Raw genomic sequence first — 20328 nt, 5'->3', positions numbered from 1 at the left:
CCCGATTTATAGATCGAAAAGCTCTCTGAAAACGAGACCAGCAACGTAGCACTGCTAGGTACACATACTGTAAAACGATCTGTCCTGCCTACTATTTGAAATGTACAATATGAATGTAATGTTATACTATGCTAAAGAATGATACTTCTTCTGCAATAATAAGGATGATATAAATGCCTGGTCTTAAGACCCTGTTATCCCCCTCCCCCCCCCCCCCCCCCCCCCCCGACCCTTCTTCTTTTCTGTACCCCTACCTCCCTTCCTAAAGAATTGAAAAACAATAAAAACCTTGAATTTAAAAAAAAAAAAAAAAAAAGGGGCTCGAATAACCCTTTAAATAAAATAAAAAAACAAGAATTCTAAGGTAGAAAATAGACAGAGCAAGATGAAGGATCCAAAGAGGACATAACTGATAAAAAAAAAAAGAGCCACCAGCGATAATCCACTTCCATGGATTATTTATTATAATTTTATGCATTTATTTATTGATTTAAAAAAATAAAATTGTGTGCTTTTCCCTTTATATTAGGTGACCTTGAGTGGGCTTTTTAAAGCTTTCTATTTATTGTGCAAACCAGCGAGCTATGTTCATCTGTTGTGATTTGATAGTTATTTTATTGTTAGGTCTCCATCTAGTGTTTAATAAAGCAAATTACAATGTGGAAATGTTGCAATAGTAATGTGATAAATGGTCTCTAACTGTATGACTTAAGTGGCTAGGTTTGCCACACAGATCAATGGCTGTCTCAATGTTTTGGTGCCAAACTGTGAGCAGTTCCTATGATAGAGCTTATATTGTAGAACCAATACATATAGAAGAGGTAGATGTAAATCCAACTCATTTGTCACTGTGCAAGTCTGTGCTCCATAATAGACTTGAGCAAAAATTGGCTTATTTATCCGAATTCCATATCTTCAAACAGCACTTTTGAAAATAGACTTATCAATAAATGCAGCGATGACCAAGATTTTTCCATTTGTGATTCATTTATTAGTTCATTTTTGTAAATTATTTAATTGGTACCTTTATGTGGAATTACTATACTTAAGGATACCAAATTAGGGAGCTGTTGTGTTAAGTAGATAGATCCCTAATTTGGTATAATTAAAGGGACACTATAGTAACCAGAACAACTACAGCTTAATGGGGTTGTTCTGGTGTCTATAGCCTGTCCCTACAGGCATTTTAATGTAAACACTGCCTAGGGACACCTCCAATGGCTGTCACTGCATTGAGGCGCTAAACCTTCACCAATGCATTCAATGCATCTCTATGAGGAGATGCTGATTGGCTTTTCTTAAAATTTTGATATTTCAGATGCTTAAAAAATAAAACTGGTAGTCGTATGTGAGATTGCCATTCAAAGGGTACAAATCTAGGGAATTGCTGTGTTTAGTAGATAGCTTCATAATCTGGTATCTTAGATTTAGCAATCCCATTTAAGGATGTCAAATTAGAAAGCCATTTACTAAACAGCTCCTTAAAGGATCACTATAGTGTCAGGAAAACAAATCAGTTTTCCTGACACTATAGTACTCTGAGGGTGCCCCCACTCTCAGGGTCCCCCTCCCATGGTGCTAAAGGGGTTCAGTTACTCACCTTCTTCCACTGCCGGGCTCCCTTACCTCTCCTCCCCCGCCGACGTCAGCTCCCGCGTCTGACGTCAGCGGAATGCGCATGCATGGCAGTGCTGCTCGCGCATTCAAAGTGTCCATAGGAAAGCATTTTTCAATGCTTTCCTATGGACGCTCTGTGTGATGGAGGTATAATATGCCTCCAGCGTCGCAGATGCACTTCTAGTGGCTGTCCGGAAGACAGCCACTAGAGCAGGGGTAGGCAACCTACGGCACTAGTGCCATGCACGGCACTCGAGGTGTCTTTCTACGGCACTCAAGGCTGCTAGAGCCAAACAGGCTCTGGCCTATCAGGAGTCTCAGTGAAACTTCAGATATCTGCTAATATGAAGAGGTAGTGAAGGACAATCCTCAATTTATGCATTGCAGCACATAGAGGAAGTGATCTCAGATCACTTCCTCCCAGCACTTGTGAATGGGAATCCACACTGTAGTAGAGCATCCTGCAGCTGCTGTTGCAGCTCCTGTCTTTGACCTGTACCTGGCCAGCCTGGTCCCCACTGGACCTCAGGGAAGCCACCCACACTGCTAGATATACACAGAGCTGCAGAATAATCCTCCTCATACAAATAATACGAACAGCCTACACACAAACATAGATACAATCCCCACAAACGCAACACCACTAACAATACACATACATGCACACAATTCCACATGCAGACTCTCACATGCAATACCCCAAACAGCCCCCACACATACACACACTACCAAACACACAAAGTGACATATCCATCCACACACAAAGCAATTACAGTAAAAATAACAAGCAGAATACGGCAGCATACACACCTCAATTGAAAAAAATAGGATCGGCACGCTACGGGACATCACAATCCTATATCGGCACAGTGTTGCTAAAAGGTAGCCTAACCCCTCCACTAGAGGCTGGCTTAACCCCAAATGAAAACATAACAGTTTCTCTGAAACAGCTATGTTTACAGCAGGCAGGGTTAACCCTAGAGGGACCTGGCACCCAGGCCACTTCATTGAGCTGAAGTGGTCTGGGTGACTATAACCTTTAACTTCTGTCACTTTTTTCCCCCTCTTTTGTCCCAAATCACCCCCTCTGCTTCTCCATTATTTGTTGCTTTTTTATTATTATTATTATTTTGAAAAAAAAGCTTATTTTTAAAGCCTTTGTCAACAGCAATTGCAATTTGTGAGAATCAACACAGGTGCTTTGGAGGCCCCTTGGGCATGCATGTCATTTGAGACGCACATCCAAGGAAGGACAAAATATGGAACTCCTGGTCGCTGCCATCTTAGGAAAACAAAGATGGCAGTGCCATTAAAGCAGACCCGGCGGGAGAAGCACAACATTGTAAAATTAAATTTGCACTGGTCCCAGGGCATAACATGGTTGTGGGGGGATAGTGGGGACTATAGGGAGGCATTCATAGGCTGTTGGGTAGGACAAAAATATTAGTGATAGAGCCTCTTTAAATATAGCACTATTTTATTTGGTGGTTATCTATTAAACAGCTGACAGACCAAAATGAAAAAAAAAACGGCTGCCGGTTGGTGATGAAAATCGTTTGGGGGGGTTTGGTGACTCGTGTCTCTGTCCTAAGGCTGGTTAGAATTTTTTTGAATTTGTAGGATTGCATTATTGTATTTGCCCTTGCTTCTGTCATTGTGTTTATTTAATATTTATTTTTTTTTCTGTATTTTTTTCACTACATTTACATGGACGTGCTGCATTTCTGGCTGAGATCATCAAGATTGATAACCTCAGCCAATCCAATTCTTCTAATAGGGAAGCAATGGAAGGTTAGAGCGTATATGTGGCAAAATGCTGCAGCACACTAAATACATGCTGTCCATGAGTAGCATTTGATTGAAAAAAAAACCAAATCTGACTTGGTTCTTCAGCGAAAGCAGCTGAACTACAGCTCATTGTGGTGGCTACAATAATATGAGACTACAAATTACAACCACCTGTTTTCTGTCAAAGCATTTTGAAGCAGTTTGACAAAAACTATGGCTTTGCAGGGCACCTGCTTCCCCTGCATCCCCTGCAGTCTCGCAGAAATAACACTTCCACTTCATCAAGAGGAAATCTCTCCGACCATGAATGGTAGTAAAAGGCTTACTGCCCTGGCTCACTTGTTGGGGAGTAAATATGAGCTGGAAATAAAAACCAAGGGAGTAAGGTACCCTCCAGAGTACATATGAATGGTATCAGGCATATCAGGTATATCTATATTATACATGATGGGATACAAGATGGTGCAGTACAGTATATACTGATAACATAACATATAATAACAAATGCACACAAGCACTAAAGTGTGAAGGTTATTACCTAAAGTGTGAATTGGTGCAGTACAGTATATACACATAAGGTAATATACAATAACAAATGCACATTGTCAGACTTGTTGGAAATTTTATGCCAAAATAGTTGACCTTAAAACCCAGCTGGTTTGGAGATTTTTTTTTCCTACTTAGTTTTTTTTCCTTAAAGCGGCACTGTCACCGTCTGGGGACTTTGCATAATTTGCAACGACACCCATGCTAAAATCGCTACTGGGTCTCCATTTTACTGGGGGGGGGGGGGGTCCTCTTCTGCTTCAGCTGCAAGGAGCTGACATAACAGCTGTATTCTTGTGCATGCGCGTAAGTACAGCACAGAGGTCTATGTAGGATCCCGCAAGATCCACCATTTCCAAAGCTAGTTTCCCAGCAGCCCTCACCAGCGTCGGCTGGTGGGCATGGGGGGTGGCGGGCTAGAGGTGTCAGGTATAGGAAATATACTGAGACAAAGCAGCCCCCCCACTTTGTATCAGTATTTCTTTTGACTGGGATAGAATGTCAGTGAAATTCCAACACAGTCAATAGGAGTATTTCATAAAGATTCTATCTCTATAAATAAAAATACTCATTTTGCAGGCAGGGAGTGGGGTGACAGTGCCGCTTTAAATTACCAGGAAAGGTTAAAGGATCTTAAAATGTATAGCTTGGAGGAAAGACGAGACAGGGGGGATATGATAGAAACATTTAAATACATAAAGGGAATCAACACAGTAAAGGAGGAGACTATATTTAAAAGAAGAAAAACTACCACAACAAGAGGACATAGTCTTAAATTAGAGGGGCAAAGGTTTAAAAATAATATCAGGAAGTATTACTTTACTGAGAGGGTAGTGGATGCATGGAATAGCCTTCCAGCTGAAGTGGTAGAGGTTAACACAGTAAAGGAGTTTAAGCATACGTGGGATAGGCATAAGGCTATCCTAACTATAAGATAAGGCCAGGGACTAATGAAAGTATTTAGAAAATTGGGCAGACTAGATGGGTCGAATGGTTCTTATCTGCCGTCACATTCTATGTTTCACTCTGGCATTCCCTATAATTATTACTTTAATCATTAATAACCCTGTCAGTTATAGTGTAATTATTCTGGGGGGAGAGGAAGCTGCTCGCGCGGAACGTTCCTGCCCGAGCTCTGTGTTCCCGGCCGGCTTGTTGTTGTAACAGACGCTGTCCCCGGTTGCTAAGGAAACCAGGCCGGAAGTGACGGCGGAATTTGTTGACAGCGAGATTGCAGGATGCCCAGTGAGTAGGAGGAACGGCTGTGAATGCGGCCCGGACACCGGACCCGAAACCCTACCGGGGCCGGACCCCAAAGCTACACTCACACGGAGACGGTGTGCGAGGGGGGAAGCTTTCAAGTGACGGACCGACTGCTCCTCTGGGTGTACTGAAAACCGGAAGGTCTTCTAGGGTGAGAAGAACATGTCTCTATATAGGGCAATCAATCACATCTGTTACCAGGGGCTATGGGCTGTACTGAGCTAATTACTGACACATTGTTATCATATAATGCTATTTACTGGGGGACCTTAACACCTTATGGTAATGGCATATGCTCTATTGTGGGAGGTTACACCTTCATTATATTGTGTTCCTTTGCCATATTGTGATATTTATGAGGGTAACACCTTTTATATTGGATTGGATTTTCACTGACTGATGCAGAAATGACATAAATATAAGTGCATCAGGATGTATTACCAAAAATAGTGAGGTTTTCTTTGTTTTGTTTTTTTGTTAATTGAAAAATATTTTTTTTTGCAAAATGAACACAGGGATTGCTGATTTGCAAGGTCACTAACTAAAGTGTAGATTTTTAAGAAATTCATTGTTTTTTTTTTTTTTAAATATATTTTAGGATATAATAATAAATGCGTTGAAATATAGCTGCCGTTGGAGAACCATTGCCAGTTTTCAATGGTTTGGCCTAAAATATTTAAATTTGCTTTGAATTGCTGAAAAGTCATGATTTGGTAAAATGTATTTGTAGGGGGGAAAAAAATAACGATTAAAACCAAAAGTTCAACTGTATTCTTAACTTGAATATTTGCCTAGGTATAGTCTATTTGGTTTTCATTGCGGCATGGTTTAAGAATTAGTTATTATAACTGGAATTTATTTATTTTTAAGGATTAAATCATGTGATTGAGCTAGTTCAAGTGTTACTATATTTAATGCAAGCTGTGGTAATATAATAATTGTATTATTTTCATTTGCCAATTGAATTATATTTAAAGGGACACTATAGTCACCAGAACATCTTTAGCTTAATGACGCTGTTTTGCTATATAGATCGTGCCCCTGCAATCTCACTGCTCAATTAGTGGCCATTTAGGAGTTAAATCACTTTGTTTATACAACCCTAGACACCCTCATGTATGTAATTAAAGTTCAATTTACAAATCTGGAGATAAAAACTTTTAAAGTTAGTTACATGGGATTGAAAATGAAACTATTTTGTTTTCATTCAGGTTGTGTCAAGCACAGCCAGGGGAGATGTGGCTACGGCTGCATAAACAGAAACAAAAGTGATTTAACTCCTAAATGGCAGTGAATTGAGCAGTAAAACTACAGAGGTATGATCTATACACTAAAACTGCTTCATTAAGCTAAACTTATTTTGGTGACTATAGTGTCCCTTTAAAATAAGTAATTATTGTGAATTTGGTGGGACTTGATAATGTGGCAGTTTAATATCACAACTTTTTTCTTGCCTAAATGTAAAAAAAAAAAAATATATATATGTATATGTACCTATGACCATGGTTTGTATGGATTGACATATATTGTTCTACTTTGATTATTAATACATATTGTAAGCGTGCCGAGTAGGTAGCTCCCTAGCCCAGATGTCTTAACGCTATAATATTCATGATGCTTTGCCTTTCTGGGGACTAATATTGTGTCATTAAAATTGTTATACACCATCTAAGGATCTACCTTTTGGGTTATCCCCGACATAAGGAAATTATTAAACCTCTTATTCCGTATCATCCACTTGTGTCCTAAAAAGTTTTTGGTTTCCCCAAACTGCTGAGAAATTTAATATAATTTCACAAATCTAAACATTTGTCGAGATTTGTAAACCTTGCATTTGAGTTTTCGGGACTATTCTATGTGAAAACCCCCCAGCATTAAACAAGCAGAACTTTTCAGTTTCACTTTAATCCCTTAAGGACCAAACTTCTGGAATAAAAGGGAATCATGACGTGTCAGACACGTCATGTGTCCTTAAGGGGTTAAAGGAACACTATAGCGCTAGGAATATAAACATGTGTTTCTTATGTTATAAAGTCCTGCTACCTATGTAGGTGTCACAGAATGTTTGAAAGGTCAGTATTACTTACCTCTCAGCCCATGCTGCACTTATCTCCTTGCAGCCATTCTGTCTCTTTGGCTGAGATCATCAGTGTTGATGATTTAATTGCATCCATTAGAAGACTAGTGTGCACGCGCAACAAAATGCTGTGCTGCGCCAATCAAATGCTGCCCAAATATGCAGCATTTGATCTATAACAGGGGTGCCCAAAAGGTAGATCCCCAGATGTTTTAAAACTACAGCTCCCATGATGATTTGTATTTCTAAAGGCATTCTAAAAGTATGCAAAGCATCTAGGGAGCTGTAGTTCCTCCCTCGTGCTCCCCCTCCCCGGTAAATAAAGGGTTAAAACCTTTTATTTACTTACCGTTTCCAAGCACCGATGTGCCTCGGCCCTGGGTCCACGCTCCACCCCCTCCTTCGTCTCACGACGTGCGGGGTCTAATGCGCATGCATGGCAAATGCCACGTATGCACTAGACTTCCCCATAGGAAAGCACTGAATTAATGCTTTCCTATGGGGAAAAATCTGACGCTCAATGTGCTCATGTAGAGTGTGAAGACGTCCAGTGTCAGATACTGGACAAAACGTCCGTTTGAATTCCTGGTAGACAGCCACAGAGAGCAGACTTAGAGCTGCAATGTAAACATTGCGGTTTCTATGGAACGGCAATGTTTATCATTGCAGCACTAAGTGCAATAGGGACACAGCACCCAGACCACTTCAATTAGCTGAAGTGATCTGGGTACCTACAGTGTCCCTTTAAGGCATTGGATACAGCTAAATTAGGGGGGTGGTGAAGTCTTTAATTGTGCAAAATCTTGCTAACCTTAGTCTTTCATGTGGAGATCCAAGGTATTAGCTGTCAAATAAAAATATAATTTATTCACCATGCAGTGAATTGAAAACAAAGCTTTGTAAAAAATACTCCAAAATAGCAAAGTTTAGAATAGATCAGAACTGGAGAGATTTGACATTGATCTTAAAGCGGCACTGTCACTGTGTGGGGGACTTCACAAAGATCCTCAACGGTGACATTGCCGCTGGGGGTCCGGTGGGCGGGGTGGAGACAGGTAAAGGTGAGTTCTACTTACCTGAACCTGTCTCTCACGGGCGATGACCATCTTCCGAAAAGGCGGAGCTACAGCTGTCAAGCTCTCGCGGGAACCTCCATAGACATCAGTCTTGTACTCTTGCGCATGTGAAAGCACAGCACTGATGTGGCTCCTGGCAGATAAAGCCAAGAAGCTGAAGCGCATTCATCAGATGGACATGACTTGAGCCGCAAGGAACAGCATCAGGTAAATAAAACCTAGCTTCTCCTGCATCCCCGGGTCACTGCACTGCAAGCGGCAATGTCACCATCACCGGTCTTTATATATTTTGCAAAAGGTGGCAGCTGCTTTAATGACACCAGCATTTAAAAATAGCTTTTAATAAATCAATTTAAAACAATAATGCAACATAATTTTCATGGAGCTGAGCTATAGTAAGTTTAGTTGGATTTGTCACATGAAGGATTGGCAGACTCGGCAGCCATTTTGCAATGATGTCATAGCTGTCAAACCCTCACTGCCAGTTGCTTGTTAAAAAAAAAACTACAAAGAACATGTGATATCACCAGCCAGTCAGTGTCCGTAATTTGCAGAGTAGCTCCCATGATTCCAATGTGTAGGAAATGGTTCTTTTAATCATCTGAATGATGTCCAATTTAGCTCAATCTAATTATTTCTAATAATTTAAATAATAATTTTAATTATTTAAAAATATATATATTTTTTAAACGATCATCACAATAAAGATCACTGACTATTCTCTCTCTGTCTCTCTCTCTCTCTCTCTCTCTCTCTCTCTCTCTCTCTCTCTCTCTCTCTCTCTCTCTCTCTCTCTCTCTCTCTCTCTCTCTCTCTCTCTCTCTCTCTCTCTCTCTCTCTCTCTCTCTCTCTCTCTCTCTCTTTTCTTTCTTTGAACTCCACCCCTCACCCCCCTGTTATCCTCCGTTAATGTTTCCTTATTATGATTAGATTGCCCCCTAATTGGGCACAGTGTCAGGAGAGTCTACTTGCTGGAGCCAGATCTGCCTCCTGTGAAGTCATCTATGTTGATTTGTGCCCATCGAGATGCTTCTCATAGTGAAACCTTGGGACATACAGCAGACACACCAAGTCTTCTATCTGAGATGCTGTCACACCCACTTTGGACTCCAGTCCACAGCAAGTTAATCAGAAAAAACTCCAGGCTCTGTGTTTGATAGACCCAGAGGTGTTGCTAAGGGGATTTATAAAAGTACCAATTTGTTTTGAAATTGACACTTATTTTTTTCAAAAAAAGGCACAGATGGCATCCAGTTAACCTTTGAAGCACTTCAGCATGCTGACGTGCTTTGGGAACTGGAGCATCCTTTTAATAATGATATCAGCTTATAGTATAATTTAATATATTTAAAGTTGAATTATTTGCCTTGTTACTGTATTTATTGGTTCCAGTTGTGTATTTATTGGTACATCAATGCAAATAGGAGTTGTAAGCTTTGGTCTTCTGTTTCTGTGATAATTGGTGCTGAGTGCGCTGGCAGGGTTACGTAAGACAGGTCACTCTTTGGACAAGTGCCTGTTCCTGGGCCATGTGTGCTGACTGCAGGAAGTGTGATTTCCATCTCAGTGCAAGGAGGAGCTTTGAGTTCTACTTTTTTGGCAGATTGAATCAAAATAAATTGAGAGAAAGCAGGGACTTTATGCTAGTGCCATGATCTCTTCAATAAGCAAAAAATTAAGCTGCCCATGTTGTCCCTTTAAGGGCACTCTAAGCACCAGCCTATTGTATTAGTTATTGTTCAATAAGTATTTGTGTGCCTTCACCACTGTTTTGCCACAGATTTGATGATCACTTCTGGATTACCTGTCAAAATCCATCCAAGTTTGGACAATAGTGATAGGCTGCACAAGATGGGCAAAATTGCCCCAATGCTCACAGGCCAAAATGGGCAAATTGAAACAAAAAAAATCAGTTCAGGAGCTTTGGCATAAATTCGGCATAAAGCATACTGATATCCCGATCAGTTCTTCACAATGACAATTTTACTGAAACAAAATCCCATATGCCCTCATATAGTAGGACAATCTATTTTTAGGCCTGCATATTGAATTGTGCCTTACTGCTATTGTCAGACTTCAACGTTAATATGTTTATAGAGAGCCAGGTCCATAGAGACCTTAAGGGTATGGGTAGGTGTTTTCCATATATTTACAATGAGCTCAATCAGTACAAAGGTTAGAAATTGGCTCCTACTAAATGCATGTAAAGCAATTTTAGCTTGTGAGTCACTCAGGTAACATGTTTAGATCAGCGTGCATACATTTCCAGAAAAGTCCCCGAGCATGTTGTAGTTTTCCTTGTCTCCTTTTCGAGAAACAAAACCATCTGTAATTTTTGTCAACCACTCCCCTAAAACATTACAAAAAAAGCTTAACAGAAGTTCAAGATTGAGTAAGACAAGCTGCTAATAGACTGTTTGAGAAATCTCAACACTGATCTATGAGATATGTTTGTAAAAGATATGTGTAACCTTTGCATTTGTGTGTGCGTTATCTCAAAGGATACTGGGAGATGTCGTTTATCGCTAGTAAGATAACTTTTATATGTTGCTGTAGAATCTTTGCTCTTTATACCAATCCAGTTTCCAATTCTGGATTACAGATGTGAGATCCTGGAATTTAAAAATAAATAAATGGAGAGCTCAAGACCCAAACGTCATCCTGTTCTTGCAAAGATCCCCCCCCATTATGCAAAATATACAGGATGTGCACATATTGACAATGCAACGTGGCTGAGAACTATATATACGGTATTACGTTGGATTCAATGACAGACTATCACTTTGGATTTGTAATATTTTTACTTGTGCTCTTTGCAATAGTCAGCTATGTAATTTGTCCCTTGGCTGGGATTGAACTAGATTGTGATTTCAATAGCTAAATATTTTAACATACATTTTAATGAAAGTGAATCATGACGTGAAAAAAAGCTTAACACAAGTTGTAGTGATATTTAAAGTTTATTATAAGGATTTAATTTCCAGGGAAGTGATTATTCCCGTAAACTTTAAATAATTATTAATTTATTGTAAGAAAAAGACAGCTCATTGTATTTAGCGATTCTAAAGAAATAAATTGCATGCTTGTTCCACTCACAGTGCACCATTTTGATTTGAACACATACTAGCAATGCATTTTGAGATGGGAAACATTGTACCTTTTTGCTTAAAATTAAAGGAACACTATAGTCACCTAAATTACTTTAGCTAAATAAAGCAGTTTTATTGTATAGATCATTCCCCTGCAATTTCACTGCTCAATTCACTGTCCTTTAGGAGTTAAATCACTTTGTTTCTGTTTATGCAGCCCTAGCCACACCTCCCCTGGCTATGATTGACAGAGCCTGCATGAAAAGAAAACTGGTTTCACTTTCAAACAGATGTAATTTACCTTAAATAATTGTATCTCAATCTCTAAATTGAACTTTAATCACATACAGGAGGCTCTTGCAGGGTCTAGCAAGCTATTAACATAGCAGGGGATAAGAAAATCTTAATTAAACAGAACTTGCAATAAAGAAAGCCTAAATAGGGCTCTCTTTACAGGAAGTGTTTATGGAAGGCTGTGCAAGTCACATGCAGGGAGGTGTGACTAGGGTTCATAAACAAAGGGATTTATCTCCTAAATGGCAGAGGATTGAGCAGTGAGGCTGCAGGGGCATTTTCTATACACCAAAACTGCTTCATTAAGATAAAGTTGTTCAGGTGACTATAGTGTCCCTTTAATACTTTCTTTACACTTTTTTTTTAAAAATTCTTTATTTTTATTGTGCGCAAGTGTACAAATTCTCCTGCCTCGTCACAATAACGAGTGCAAGAGCATGTAATTATTACAATGAAACAGGTTACATAAAGCATGAATCTTCAGGAGTTAATACATTGCTTCATTTTTTTGCGTCGGCACATTTTTATATTGTAGGAAAATGCAAGAAGTAACTTTCTTTACACTTTGATTAGACACACACACACAATGTGCAATGCAGACCTATCGTCTGTGGTCCTTTTTAGATCTCGGTAACCTTAGAAGAGAGAACTTGCTGGCATTTCGGTACTGGACTGCTCTTACAGGTGGGCTGTTGATAGTAGATATTAGCTGTCTGACATACATGCAGACTAGACCAGGGATGTTCATTGCAAGTTTAGTGCTCCTATTAAATAAGGATGATTTGTGATCTGAAAACCAAAAAAAATTTTTTAAAAAAAGGGTGTGTTATAGTGATATGGAAAGTATGCACACTGTATGGTTTTGTGGGCATGTTATGCCCATCTTGTTATCTAAATAGATAATCTGAAACATTGCTTACTCTGGGTACTATAACGTGGATGAGTTGCCTTATTTTTTATGTTAATTTATTCTCTCTCTTTTTTTTTTGTTACAGGCTGTTGCCCACTGATGTTCCAGAAACATTAACCACACCTTCTGTGTGGGAACTATTCTTCTAAAACTATACCTCTGTATAGTATAAAAAAAATGGCTTCTGACAGCCCAGAGTCACTCATGACAATATGCACGGACTTTTGCCTGCGAAACCTTAAGGGAACCCTTTGCTACCTCCTTGACAACGAAGTCCTCCGTCTTCACCCAGACATCTTTCTGCCCAGCGAGATATCTGATCGTCTAGTGAACGAGTATGTAAAGATCCTTGATATAGTGTAGTAGTGGGTGGCAAATAATGCAAATACAAGAGATTGGATGAGGACTGTATTCATTTCAAACTTTTTAAAAGGAAATATTTGGGCAGGGAAAAAAATATCCTTTGCTTACATTAGTTTTTCAGCTCACTGTAGGCTTCATCTGGATGAACCTAGGGAGGTGAAATGGATAGTGTGAGACAAAGAAATGTAAGCCCTACTGGTACCAATGCCGGTTGGCTTTGGCACCCCTAATTTTCACACATTATATTTTGTGGGATTTTTCTTTCGATATCATGACGTACGTCCACGTAGCAGTATGTGCGATATGTCTGTTATGTGCCTTGTTTGTATGTTGATGTTTGATAAAATATCTATTAACCTTTAGAAATGTATCCAGTATAAGAAAAAATATTTTTTTTTAAATTAAACTTGTCCAGTTGCAGAAACAAAATAAACGTAAAACAATAAACCATAATATTTATTTTAAAATTATTTTTTATTAGTTTAATAATTTTTACAACTATTTTGTTTATAGATTGCAACTTACTAGCCATTCAACTCTGTTATATTAGGACACATTAGTTGTTACTTGTCTTACCATAGTCTTGCACTATTTATTATAGAAGCTGCAGAAAAGGGTAACTATTAGAGGCCTGGTGCATGCTGGGAGGAATTACATGCAGCAGACAGTTTAACTGGAGTTCTACTAAAATCTAATGCAGTATATAGGTTTCTTTCTTTCTGCAGTAATCTAGATGTTTACTAAATGACACACTGACACGCACATTTGGATGTTTTATAATTTTGCCCTTGTTAGGTACATTGAACTGGTAAATGCGGATAGCGGCTTTGAACCCCACGAGAGCTTTTTCACACTGTTCTCAGAACCGCAGAGCACAAGACTTACTCGTCTTCATCTGCGGGAGGATATTGTTCAAGATCAAGACCTGGAGGCCATCCGTAAGCAGGTGAGCTGGGAATCATATACTATAAATCTCACCCCTGACCTCATTCAAATGTTTTGTGCTTGCTAGTAGGTAGGAATTGTTTGTTATAAACCGCACTGTATTTTCTAATCTAATGTAAAGTGGAGTTCAAATTGTATCTCATTTAACAGGTCATTACATCATGCATCTACATATGTTTTTCCCTTTATTTTTAGACTACAAATGCCATACATATCTGTAAATCCCTATCCAATATTTGTTTTGCGTAGACTGATTTCTTAATTGTTGGGAATTCATAGCGAATTCAAAGTAGTGTAGTAGTCCTCTCTAGAGTCTAAGTCAACGGTGTCCATTTAGGCCTTTATAGAAGACCTATGAATACTGCTCCTGCCCTAATACAGTGTTTGTGTAGAGCGCTCTTTTTATAATTCTGTGTCTTCATTCTTTACAGGACCTTGTAGAACTGTACCTAACTAACTGTGAGAGACTGACAGCAAAGAGTCTGCAGACCCTGGCAAGGTTTAGCTCGACCCTTGTGTCCCTCAGTCTCTTTGGTTGTCTCAACATATTTTATGAAGAGGAAAACCTGGGAGGTTATGATGAAAGTGACTGTTTGGTCAACCCCACCCGCCAGGTTCTTGTCCGGGACTTTACTTTTCAAGGATTCCAAAACCTGCGTTTCTTAAATCTTGGCTCTATCACCAAAGGTGTGGATGTTGAGGTGATGCTGCGCCCTCTGCGCTCTTTGAAAGCCCTAAACTTGTCGGGGATCCAGTTAAATGATGTGAGCTTCCTAACACAATGGAAAGACACTTTAGTATCACTAGTCCTGTACAACATGGACCTGTCTGAAGAGCACATTAGAGTTCTCATCCAGCTGCAGAAATTGCGGTAAGTTGTATGCGCTGAGGTCCGTTCATTATCACCTCAATGCCTTCTCTTAACTAGCATATTTGGAATTACTGCTTCACTTAATCATCTTCTATTTGCTTCATGTAATTATTCTAGCCTGAAATGAATCACAGGTTTTAATGATCGGTAGCTTTTCACTCTTAAACTTATCCTACAAGGTAGCTTTATTAAGGTCCAATGCTATTCTGAACTTCTTATCACTTTGGAATATTGGCCATTTGGTGGTCCAAAGATCTTCCTTGAACTGGAAATGGGAAGGCCCTGGTCATAGGGCCTTTTAAAGTGCCTCTGTCACCTTATGTGGTGTTTGCATATTTTGCAAAGACCCTTAATGGTGACTTTGCTGCTGGTCGTGTGGTGGCCAAGGGGTGCAGGAATAGGTGAGATTGACTTACCTGATCCTGTCCCTCTTCTTTGTGAGATCCTTTTTTGCTCCTGGTACTTCATCTGCCAGGAATTCACATCACATTCCTATTGTGTTTTTAGATACCACCTCCTCTAGATTGTAAGCTTGTTTAAGCAGTGTCCTCATTAACCTATTATTAGTTTGTTTTATTTGTTGTTAAAGTCCCTTTAATAATGTTATTATTAATCTGGCCGTCTTTTCGCCCTCAACCTTGAAAGAGCTTGGTTGCTTTAATTCAGCCTTCTTGTCAAGCGTAGGAAAAATACATAAGTTCCTACTTTGTCTTATGATATTCTTTGACTGAGTTGGAATTTCAGTGAAATTTTAACACACTCCGTGTGGGAATTTCATTAGGTTTTTATCTTTATAAAATACTAATTTGGGAGGAATGGGGAAGGAGTAACACAGTTGGTTTAGAGTGAGTAGTGTGCCATATATTTAGAAGTTCATCAGGATGGTGTTTTGCTAAATGCCAATCTTCAACCTGTATATTCTTCAGTGGGCTGTAGGCTCAGCAATTGTCTTTCTACAGACAAAGTGACTAATTAAAATATTTACAAAGATATAATTATATTAATCAGTGGATTACTATGGGATTCCTGGCCTGTTGATACACTTTAATTTAAATTTTAATTGAATGGCATCAGCTCAGCATGAGGTACAATAAGTCATGTTCTTGACCGCTGTAGTGATGACACATATCTTTTGCATCTGAGATGTCCTATTTAGCCACAGTCTGGCCTGCAGACTTCATGGGAGAACGAGACATCCACTGGCATGTAGACAAGTATCAGAAACCTACCTAGCATGAAGCAGTGATGGTTAATCTGTAAAAAAATAATCATTTGCAGTATCAAACGATGGCTATCACACATATGATAGATCAGTGCTTGTATAAAAGGAACATTGATTAGGACTGACATAAAGGTTGATTATGACTGACATAAATGGAGTATTGATTAAGACTTGCATAAAAGGAGTATTGATTATTATTGGCCTAACTGGAGTTTTTATCGGGACTGGTGTAATGAGATTGTAGAGTGAGAGTTATAAAATGAAAGTATAATGTCAAACTAAAATACAGGGAATGGAGATTGTAGAAGACAGATAGGAGAGCACAGGAATAAGCAGTAGATAATCGAGTCTGGAATAAAGGGGATGGCAGCAATTATAAGAAGTGCTGGTGTAGTAGGGTCATAGAGGGGACTGATATAAAGCAGCTGTGAATAGAAGGGACTGGCAGTTATAGAGGGATTTATTGGCCAGAATTACCATGGAAGAGGCGAGAACTAGGGATACTGGAAGATAAGTTATTGGCTTGGTGGAAGGGGAATAGTAAACAGGCACATTGTTATGTAATTCGGCTAACATGCCAAGAGCCTTTATTATATTAAGTGTGTGTGTTTCTATATAATGATGGCTTGACAAATCCACTATGCCATGTCATCATGGTGACACAGAACTGAGACCTGGTGCCAAGCATTTGGCTCTCTGCAGGTCAGAGTAGATCAAAATACTTTTTGGGCTGGTCACCAAAGACTGTAAGGGAATGAGTTGTCTTTTTTTAGCTGTGTCTCCAGAAAGCTTTCTCTGCTGTCTCAAATCCGCGTCCACCCTTACCTATAAAATATCACACCCTCCTGCCATACTACCTAAACGCACACCTTAAGTAAAGTGGTTTCCGGACGCTTGTTTAAACACAGCCTATAAAGACTGCTGCCCTCTAATGCATTCATATAACTGGAACCTTTATCTAGGTATGAGCCTGTTATGATAGACTGAATTGCCGACCTTTGTACAAATGCAAACCGTACACATTGTTTGACTACCATGGGATATCCCAGTGCCGTCACTGCGTCCCATATATCCCCAAGTCACATGTGACTTAAGAGTTACCAGACAGTTTTTCAAAATTCTGTGCTCTCCTTTCATACAATATATCCAATATCCCCTGATTCACAATACTCAAAACCTGATTAATTAAAGAGAGAATGGATCATCTGCACAGTACGTTTGCATTTTATTTCTACCATGTGTGATCTGTACTATGTGGAACAAAATACTGGTACATTTCTAGGTTTCTAAATGGATTAAACGCTACACTGCTGCTATTAGATCCCTCATTCCATTGTCATTCTTTCTCTTGGCCATACAGACACCTTGACATCTCACGTGACAGGCTGTCCAGTTATTACAAGTTCAAACTGACTCGGAAAGTGCTAAGCCTTTTTGTGCAGAACCTGGAAGATCTTGTCTCATTGGATATCTCTGGTCACCTGATGTTGGAAAACTGTGCAATTTCCAAGATGGATGACGAACTCGGTCCTCCCAGGTAAGATTAAGGGGGAAAGGAGAGGTCATGGTATTAGCACACCTAGCGAAAACCATGATATATACTGAAAATAATATTCTGCAGGTTGTAGATAGGCCTTTAATATATAGCAATGATAATTTGTCACACCCGTGAACCATAGGAAAGCTTTTTGTGTGACAGGATATTGAGCTTCTAGCTTTAAGCAATGTACACCATTGAAATATGTCAGTAAAATCCTAGCACAATCAAAAGACACACGTGAGACAAAGTAGGGGCTGCTTTGTTTCATGCACATTTGGAAAATTGCAAAACATATTAAGATAGGATATTGATTAAAGGGACACCATAGTGACAAAAACAACTTTAGCTTAATGAAGCAGTTTTGGTATATAGATCATACCCCTGCAGTATCACTGCTCAATTCTCTGCCATTAATTCTCTGCAAATTATGTTTAATTTAAATACGTCTTATCTCCTGCTCTGTTAATAGCCTGCTAGACTCTGCAGGAGCCTTCTGTATGTAATTAAGGTTCAATTTATAGAGCAGGAGATATAAACTTCAAAACTAAGTTACATCTGACTGAAAATGAAACCATTTTGTTTCCATTCAGGCTGTGTCAGTCACAGCCTGGGAAGGTGTGGCTAGGGCTATGTAAACAGAAACAAAACAGATTTGACTCCTAAATGGCAGAGAATTGAGCTGTGAAACTGCAGAGGCATGATCTATACACACAAACTGCTTCATTAAGCTAAAGTTGTTTTGGTAACTATAGTTTCCCTTTAAATACTGGCTGTCTGGTCATGTCCTTTAAGCTGTAGCTGCTTGGAATAAGTATCTTCCTGAGTGATGTAGATACCCATCAAAGTCAAAAAAATGTTATACCTGTATGGCATTGATTGGCTGAGGGACAGATTAGCCCAGGAATGTGCAGAAACTTAAAATGTGAATTTTCTTTTCTATTTGTAATTTTTTAAATGTGATGGTTTTGCATCTATTTTAACGGAGTATCTAAATAATGCATTATAAAATAATAAGTGCACTCCAGCTTTTAATCAATTGAGTTCGCATTTAAACTTGTTACATCTAACATTTTTAACATGCAGCAATATTTGAGCCTTGAGGCAAGATCTTTTTATATTTCTTGCGATTTATCATCTGTAAATAACTTTTGAGTTTGCATAACCCTTTGAATATAACTGTTTCTTTTTCTCTTTTAGTATTGAACCCTCTAAGAGCAGCATCATTCCTTTTCGAGCTTTGAAAAGACCTCTGCAATTCCTTGGTCTCTTTGAGACCTCCCTCTGCAGTTTGACACATATCCCATCCCACAAGGTAATTACTCACTTGATTTCTACACTGTTAATATGGGACAACATTCAACGTGCACCTATGACGCTTTATGGCGATACCAAATGAAAGCAGAATGTTTAGAAAATATAGGACCGCATTTCCAAAAGCCACTTAGAGAAACACTGACACCTAACTTTTTGCTCTGTTTTTCATAGGTGAGCGGTGATAAGAATGAGGAGCAGGTGCTAAATGCCATTGAGGCATACACAGAACATCGTCCTGAGATAACGTCTCGTGCCATCAACCTCCTCTTTGACATTGCTCGTATAGAAAGGTGCAACCAGCCACTGCGAGCTCTACAGGTAGGAGAACCTTTGCTGTAATTTGTGCAAAATGCATGGGTGTTTTTAGCTTGCTAAAAAGGTACCAACAAAAATAAGAATGGAGTTTTAATTTAATCTCCGTATCACAGACAGTAAAAACTTAATCATCATATTGACAGATCGAGAACTCCGTTTCATTGTAAAGATGATTTAAGTTTAATTTCTACAATCTCACCTATGTTTCTCTCTCTCTCTCTCCAGCTGGTTATTGCTGCTCTGAAGTGTCATAAATACGACAAAACTATTCAGGTGACTGGAAGTGCCGCACTATTCTACCTGACCAATTCTGAGTATCGAGCTGAGCAAAGCATTCGTCTCAGACGGCAGGTCATCCAAGTGGTGCTAAACGGCATGGAGTCTTACCAGGAAGTGACGGTAAGCGTTTGTACATTTCCAGTTTTCCTACTGCTTTTCAAACTACATGCTCTGATGACCAAAGTAAGCCATCTTTCTCTTTAGGTGCAAAGAAACTGCTGTCTCACACTTTGTAACTTCAACATCCCAGAAGAGCTGGAGTTCCAGTATCAACGGGTTAATGAGTTACTGCTAAACATCCTCATTCCAACCCGGCAAGACGAGTCCATTCAACGCATTGCTGTCCATCTCTGCAATGCCCTCGTCTGCCAGGTGGACAATGATCACAAGGAGGCTGTCGGCAAGATGGGTTTTGTCATGGTAAGCGTAGATAAAGGAAAATTGCATTTGAGAGAGCGTCACTGACCGTGGCAACCAGTGCAAGAGCATCGCTGTTGCGGGATCGGGATTCACAGCAGATGAAAAACAGTCAACTTAAATGGGTGATAAATCCACAACTGCGTGTCCCCTTTAGTGAGTGAGGTCTGCCGTAACAAACTACTGAGTAAATCAATATTGCTTATTCCTTCTCTTCCTTAGACTATGCTGAAACTGATACAGAAGAAGCTACAGGATAAAATGGTGCGTATTCTAATGTTTAATCACAGTTTACATTTCATGGTAACAATATTTTTTCACCTACATACAAAATGAAGGCTCAGTCTGTAATGTATCTATCCGTTTTCTTTTCTAAATGAACTCTTTCTGGGTTGTGTTTAC

The 20328-nt window shown here is 39.3% G+C and overlaps 1 protein-coding gene across 2 annotated transcripts in view; it reads left to right on the top strand.

Annotated features, from left to right (window-relative positions):
* The first annotated feature begins 5164 nt into the window (after positions 1-5164).
* The window catches only part of ZER1 (zyg-11 related cell cycle regulator), a 491045-nt gene continuing 475881 nt past the window's right edge, over positions 5165-20328 (top strand). For both annotated transcript variants that reach the window (XR_010085304.1, XM_063432624.1), the window contains exons 1-10: positions 5165-5365; positions 12746-12995; positions 13819-13969; positions 14400-14839; positions 17422-17598; positions 18799-18913; positions 19087-19233; positions 19456-19629; positions 19714-19929; positions 20149-20190. Coding sequence is in view for 1 of the 2 variants with exons in the window: in XM_063432624.1 (XP_063288694.1) it covers positions 12838-12995; positions 13819-13969; positions 14400-14839; positions 17422-17598; positions 18799-18913; positions 19087-19233; positions 19456-19629; positions 19714-19929; positions 20149-20190 (1620 nt within the window). In the remaining variant the exon portion in view is untranslated. The remainder of the gene's footprint in view (positions 5366-12745; positions 12996-13818; positions 13970-14399; positions 14840-17421; positions 17599-18798; positions 18914-19086; positions 19234-19455; positions 19630-19713; positions 19930-20148; positions 20191-20328) is intronic.

Source organism: Pelobates fuscus, chromosome 9 (assembly GCF_036172605.1).
Source record: "Pelobates fuscus isolate aPelFus1 chromosome 9, aPelFus1.pri, whole genome shotgun sequence".
Classification (NCBI taxonomy): domain Eukaryota; kingdom Metazoa; phylum Chordata; class Amphibia; order Anura; family Pelobatidae; genus Pelobates; species Pelobates fuscus.
The sequence above is the reverse complement of the archived record's forward strand: the minus strand, read 5'-3'. Positions and strand labels throughout refer to the sequence as shown.